The sequence below is a fragment of the Vanacampus margaritifer genome, chromosome 20 (genome assembly GCF_051991255.1).
Source record: "Vanacampus margaritifer isolate UIUO_Vmar chromosome 20, RoL_Vmar_1.0, whole genome shotgun sequence".
Classification (NCBI taxonomy): domain Eukaryota; kingdom Metazoa; phylum Chordata; class Actinopteri; order Syngnathiformes; family Syngnathidae; genus Vanacampus; species Vanacampus margaritifer.
In genome coordinates, this window is record NC_135451.1 from 9,812,686 (window position 1) to 9,819,593 (window position 6,908).

The 6,908-nt window shown below is 40.1% G+C and overlaps 1 protein-coding gene across 1 annotated transcript; it reads left to right on the forward strand.

Moving 5' to 3' along the window:
• Window positions 1–69: 69 nt before the first annotated feature.
• LOC144040365 (kinesin-like protein KIF20A) lies at window positions 70–6,636 on the forward strand. Its single transcript, XM_077554509.1, has 18 exons — window positions 70–249; window positions 321–404; window positions 461–562; window positions 681–819; window positions 899–1,083; window positions 1,899–1,986; window positions 2,048–2,206; window positions 2,274–2,391; window positions 2,456–2,518; window positions 3,340–3,486; window positions 3,556–3,721; window positions 3,790–3,981; window positions 4,050–4,189; window positions 4,284–4,449; window positions 4,545–4,653; window positions 5,909–5,979; window positions 6,130–6,249; window positions 6,310–6,636. The coding sequence occupies exons 1-18, from the start codon at window positions 205–207 to the stop codon at window positions 6,520–6,522; spliced, it is 2,307 nt and encodes a 768-aa protein (XP_077410635.1). The 5' UTR covers window positions 70–204; the 3' UTR covers window positions 6,523–6,636.
• The last annotated feature ends 272 nt before the right edge of the window (window positions 6,637–6,908 follow it).

The window sequence follows — 6,908 nt, forward strand, 5'->3', positions numbered from 1 at the left end:
CATCACAATTTGGACATATTGGTCACAGGTTTGTTAGTGACGTCATTAAAGCTGCAGCTCTCAATTGCCTGTTTCTTCCCTTAACACCAGCTCTGAGTTAAAAGTAATTGCTTGGGCCTCGGGGAAGCTCTGAAGAAGCGTTTTGCACGGATTAATACGTTAACGGATGGATTTTGTGTGCCTCGATCAAGGACAACAACAACCATGGAGTCTGTTGACATGGACTTAACTTTTATTTCACCTCCACAGGTATAACACTATACACCTTTCCGCTTATTTATTTGACAGACTTTGTTTTTTTGGGGTGTTTTTTTTTCCAGGAGGAAACCGAACAGCAGACTATGAAAGTCTACCTTCGAATCAGACCTTTCTCAAAAGAGGAGCTGTCTGACAACGAGGATCAGGTAGACTTAAATTAGCCCGAGCAGTCATAAAACGCTAACGTTGTATTTTTAATCAGGATTGTGTAGTAACAGAAAACGACCAGATGGTGACGCTGCATGCCCCGAAATGCCGCGAAAAGGGCATCGCCGCTTCTGAACACAAATTCTCATTTTCCAAGGTCAGCAACCTTTCACCAGAATATTCCCCTCACTGTAATTTCTGCGCAATGCTAACAATAATTAGCTCAAACGAGAGAAGCTTTTGTTTTTAGTATTACTCTACACTTACATTTGTAGATTTTTGGACCAGAGGCAAGCCAGGCTGAGCTGTATGACCACACCATCAAAAGCCAAATGTCTGATTTCTTGGCTGGCAAGACTTCACTCATCTTCAGCTATGGCGTCACCAATGCTGGGAAAACCTTCACAATTCAAGGTCAAAATCCAAATCATACAGGATTTCGTTTCAATCGGGCAATGTTATTCACAAGTGCCGTTAAACGTAACTCGATCAGGAACTTCAAAAGAACCGGGAATATTGCCTCGCGTGTTGGATGCCACCTTTCAGTACATGGCAGGGCGCCAGTATGAGGGCATGGACGTGAAGCCGCACCTCAGGAACGAGACGCGGTGTCTGGATGGTGACCAAGTCAAACGGGAGAAAAGTGCAAAAGCTGCCATTTTTGCATCGTTCAAAGAGGTAGTGACGAGAGTGTCAAACTTGACATTTTTTAACTCATTGACGGCTATAGACGTCAAGAATTAATTTGAACTATTAATTTAACATTTTTTTCCCACTTTTGTTAACAAGAGTATGAAAACCCAGGAAAAAAATATTGTACATTTAGAACCGATATAAAATTTGTTAACTATTGAAGTCATGCAATTAATTACAATAAAAAAAATAATCGCCTGACGCGATAAAAAAAAAAAAAAGATAAAGAATGGGGGGGAAAAAATAATTAAAATTTTATTTATTTTGAAAAAAGAAAAGGTTAGAAATTAGGGATGTCAGGCGATAACCATTTTTTTTTCTCCTAGAGCTCAGTATTGTTCATTCGGTAATTTTACCGATTTGACTTGTCATCATCATTGCTTTTTTTTAATTTTAATTTTTATTATTATTATTTTTTTGTGTATTCATTAGTTCACCTAAAACCTATTTAAAAAAAAAATCCCATACCGTTCACCTAAACCGAACACTTCCAGCCAGTCGTGAGGAGACCCGAGGAAGGACCAAAGAAAAGATAACCATTTTTAATCACATGACTTCACTAGTTAACTCCCGATTAATCACAAATGTTATATCTGTTCTAAATGTCCAATAAGAAAATTCTAGGTCTTCATACTCTTAACAAAATTGTGTGGGTAGGGGAAGGTTGAACTGATAGAAATAGCTCAAATGAATTTTTGACGTCTATAGCCGTCAATGGCAGTGAATGAGTTAAAGGTGAAATCGTTGTGACTGCTGTTCTGTGCACCCGATTCCATAAAATGCACGTTTCCCCTTTGCAGAATTGCGACCCCTTGAGGACCAGCAATGGATCCGACTCCTTGTCCTGTTCTGTACCTTCATCGTCCTCTTTGTGTGACGATCAATCAGGTAACCCTCAGAAATTCAACCGGTTAGTTAACCACGGTTAACTAGTTTAACCGTCTGACAGATGAAGAAGAGAGCTGCCAATTTGCGCTATGGGTGGCATTCTTTGAAATTTACAACGAGCGCGTCTACGATCTCCTTCAACCGTCCGTTTGCTCCAAGTTCAAGAAACGCGCGACTCTCCGCGTTTGTGACGACGGCGCCTGCAACGCTTATGTCAAAGGTCACCTTTGAATCAGAGTCAAGACGCGATGTTGTCGCCGGGTTCCTAATCCAACTTTCGTTCCCAGATCTTCGGTGGATCAACATCCAGAGTTCGTCCGAAGCGAGCAAGCTACTGCAGTTTGGCAACAAAAACCGAAGCGCTGCAGCCACAAAGATGAACCAGTCCTCCAGCAGAAGGAAAGTGTTCGCGCCTCCCAATCGCGGTTTCTTATTTCATGTTATTAAAAGGAGACCACTTTCCCCACAGCCACAGCATATTTATCATGAAGCTGCTGAAGATAGAGGGAAACGAAGTTAAATGGATGTCAGAGTAAGTTAATTGTGCTAACTAGTAGCTGAAATCACCATTAACTCGTTCACTGCCATTGACGGCTATAGATGTCAAAAATTCAATTGAACTATTTCTACTGGTTTCACATTTTTCCCCACTTTTGTTAACAAGAGTATAAAAACCTAGACTTTTATTAATTGTACATTTAGGACAGAGATAAAATTTGATTAATCAGGAGTAATCGTCTGACGCCCCTCATTTTTTAGCTTTTCTTTTTTAATTGGGGGCATCAAAAATTCATCTGAACAATTTCTATTAGTTAAAAAAAAAATCCACTTTTGTTAGCAAGAGTATGAAATTATATATAAAATTTGTGATTAATTCTGAGTTAACTATTAAAGTCATGCAATTAATTATAATTAAAAAAATAAAACGCCTGACGCGATTATTAAAAAAAAAAAGAGAAAAGCTTATTAAAAATTAGGGGCATCAGGCAATTACATTTTTTAAATTGTTATTAATCACATGACTTCGATAGTTAACTCACAATTAATCACAAATTTTATATATAATTTCATACGCTTGCTAACAAAAGTGGAAAAAAATGTTAAACTAATAGAAATGATTAAAATGAATTTTTTTTTTTTTTTTTTCCAGGAGAGCTCAGTATTGTTCATTCGATTTGACATCATCATTGCTCTTTTTTTAAAAAATAAATAAATTAATTAAAAAAAATTTTTTTTATAAAAATTATAAAATTTTAAAATATATATAAATAATAGAAATAAATTTTTGACGTCTATAGCTGTCAATGGCAGTGAATGAGTTGATTTAAAAAAAAAAAAAATGTGGTCCTTTAGGTTTTCCCTGTGTGACTTGGCTGGCTCCGAAAGATGCGACAAAACCAAAACATTTGGGCAGAGGCTCAAAGAAGCGGGAAACATTAACAACTCTCTCCTCATCTTGGGGAAGTGCATCACCGCGTTGCGCAACAATCAGACCGAAAGGTAAAATCCGTTGCCGGTATGACAATGGTCACTTTTGGCAACCCGTCCGACCGTTCCTCATCCAATCAGAACCAAGAGCAGTTGCATCCCTTACCGAGAGAGCAAACTCACCAAGCTCTTCCAGGCGGTTTTCTGTGGCAAAGGAAGAGCTTCGATGATCGTCAACATTAGCCAGTGTGCTAACACGTACGACGAGACGCTCCATGTCATGAAGTTCTCCGCTGTAGCCAAACGGGTAAGTCTGAAAATAACGTTTTTTGTTTTTTTTTGTGGTCTCGTTATAAACCACTTGCACGTCGTCAGGTGGTGCAGGTGATCCCGGACGAGTCTCTGGAATCTCTGTCCCCGTGTCTGGTGGGTCCGAATGGTAAATCTCTGGTGAAGAATGGCGTGATTGATAGACGGGCGCTAGAAGAAACTTATCTGTCTGATGATGACCTGCTGAATGAGGAGGAGGAGGACGACGACGCCGACATGACCTTACTGACGCAGAACGTAACTCTTATTTTTTTACATTCGTCCCCGGGGCCTTGAGTTAACTAGCGTTGTCAAACTCTCACCAGGAACTACTTGACACCATCGAAAGCCTGCGAACGAAACTGCTGGCCGAGCGACGGCGAAACCTGGAGCAGGAGGTGGAGATCCGTAAGGAAATGGGCGACGCCATGTTGAAGCAGATCGTGGAGAGCGAGGAACGTCGCAGGTTTTCAACCGTCGCCGGGAGGTTTGGCTCATTCTAGCAACGGTGCGACGCCAGCGCATGCTTTTTTTTTTTTTTTTTTTTTTGGAATGTTTAGCCAACAGATCGAAGATCTTCGGGAGAGGTACGAAGAAAAGCTGGAGGACACTTTTGAGATGTACAAGGACGCTATCAAAGAGTACGCTTACAAGACGGCCATGAACAGCCTGGAAGATGACTACGTGCCTCTTGAGGAGTTCACAGCCGAGCAGGAGAAAGTCGAGGTAGACGTTCCGGATCATAAGGTCCTTTTTTTTTTTTTTTTTTAAATAAAATGGCTTCAATGAATAATTCAAATGTGGATCCAACTGGTATGTAGGCCCTCAAGCAACAGCTTTCAGAGTTGGCCTCTGGGACCCGTGTGCGCGCCGTCGATGCCGTCGACGAAGCCTGTCAGTGTCAACCATTGAACGACTTTGAAGACGCAGGTTTGTAATCGATGTGATTTCCTTTTTTTGTAATGAATTTGCTGTTTTTCTTAAATCCACATTGTGTATAGCAGAAAACGTTTTATTTTATTTTTTTTATGTAATTTTGAGAACATTAAACATGCTGTGCCAATCTTAGGTTAGCTTGGCTTTTCTTGTCATAAATGATGCGTATTACTGACTTGGGAGTGACTCCACAACATATTTAGGCATGCTAGTAGCCAGCAGAAGCTGTTGCTAGCTAGCTACTTCTGTGTAATGTTAGATATTATAACATTTTTAATTCTTTATTTTATTTTATTAACCATTATTAACATTTTAATTTTTTATATTAACCTTGTCGAAATGTTTTGTGTCCTTAGTAGAGCAGAAGGTGTTGATCTCGGTATGGTCTGACCTTGGGCTGGTACACATTGATTGGTCCAAAATTCCTTTTGTTGCACACGTACATTTTAGTCCTTGAGAGCAGAGTCTGGTTCGGGAAAAACACCCCCTGACTTGTTTGTGAGATTTTGCTCCTTCAACTATATAACACATTCTGTCTCAAAAACATCCACCTGACCTTGTTTACGCCATCCGCTCATGGAAAAGTACCAGAGAGTATGTTTTGTCTACAAATGAAAGAGAGGAGGTCTTTTTAACTATAAGAAGCTATTGTACACGTAGAAGAGTACATTTGACGCTCTGAATCCCACCTGTTTAAGTGATGAATTAGAGGCAGTTATTTGTCCAGAGATTCTGTTTTTTCTTAAATCATTTTTGCAAAAGGTGTATTTTTCTTACATTAAATCTATCTTCATTTTTGGAACACGCAAAGAGGACAAAATAAATGAATTTTCTTTCAGTAAGTAGCTAGCCAGCAGAAGCTGTTGCTAGCTAGCTACTTCTGTGTAAGTAGCTAGCCAGCAGAAGCTGTTGCTAGCTAGCTACTTCTGTGTAAGTAGCTAGCCAGCAGAAGCTGTTGCTAGCTAGCTACTTCTGTGTAAGTAGCTAGCCAGCAGAAGCTGTTGCTAGCTAGCTACTTCTGTGTAAGTAGCACAGAGCCTCCCTCTGGCTACTCGCGGTAGGTAATGCGAGGCTAGCGAAGCTTTGTTTTTACTTCTTTCTTTTCACCGTTGTCGGCATTTGACTCTATTTTTCTACCGCGTAAACTAAAAAAATGTTGGCTGCTGAAAAAAAACGCTGATTTCGGTTTCCGTATCTGCGATGCCCTTTAGAATCGTCCGAATGACAACTTATTGTTTCACCCCTACAGAGGACGACCGTTTAAAACATCTCTACATGGAGAAAAGTGCCATAGAACGGATGTGTGTGGATAAGCAACAGGTAAAAACGTTTCAGGGTTGGGATTGATTGAAAAATGCTTAAATTGAAGTGTCTCATTTAACTGAATTAGACACTCAACTAATCGTTCTCTTACTTTCAAACAATTGTTTGGGTTCAGTTTTCAATTCTGTCTCAAATATTTCACCCTAGTTGATATTGTCCTTGGAGAGACGACTGATTGAACTCGGTGAAACCCTTGAGACGGTTCGAGATGGCTTCCTAGAGAAATTGGCTGAAATAGAAGATCTTCAGGCGAAGACCCAAGATCAGGTGAGGTGAAGCAATGACTGATAGATCTAAAATTCTCACTGGTTTTATGTTTCTGTTCAGAGGAAATCGATGCAGGAAATGCTATCCCAGTCTTTGGAAAAGGACAAGGAAATTGCCTCCCTAAAGGAAGAGCTCTCTAAGCTTACTCCAAAGTCGCATGTGCAGGCTAATCCCAAGAAAGGCTTGCTTGCCAACATCAAGGAAGCGGTTGCATCCCCTCGGAAGACCGGAGGTCGGACACTCAGGAAAAATGATGGAACGCCACGCCGCTGACGAGCACATCATTTTATTAACCCGAAATTTTTATTTTTTTAATTCATAAAAATGCCTTTTAAGGTATTTGAATTTATGCATGTTTTGTGTCTCTGTATTTTATATATAATAAAAATGTTAACACAAACAAGACTCACAAGATTTTTACCAGAGGTATTGTATTTGCTTTCTAGCACTATTCCAATCCGGCAGTTTATAATTTTTTTTTTTCGAGATTCACCGAAAGCGTATTACACGCGCTCGTACGTTGCAATAGAAACATCACGCCAGGAAGTTCGTGCTTGGTGCGCTGCACTTTAAACCAAGCCGGTCAAATGAGGACGTCCATTATTTACGGCCCGAGGGGGCAAGTTGGCCACAAAAGGGGAGCAAAATACATAAAACAC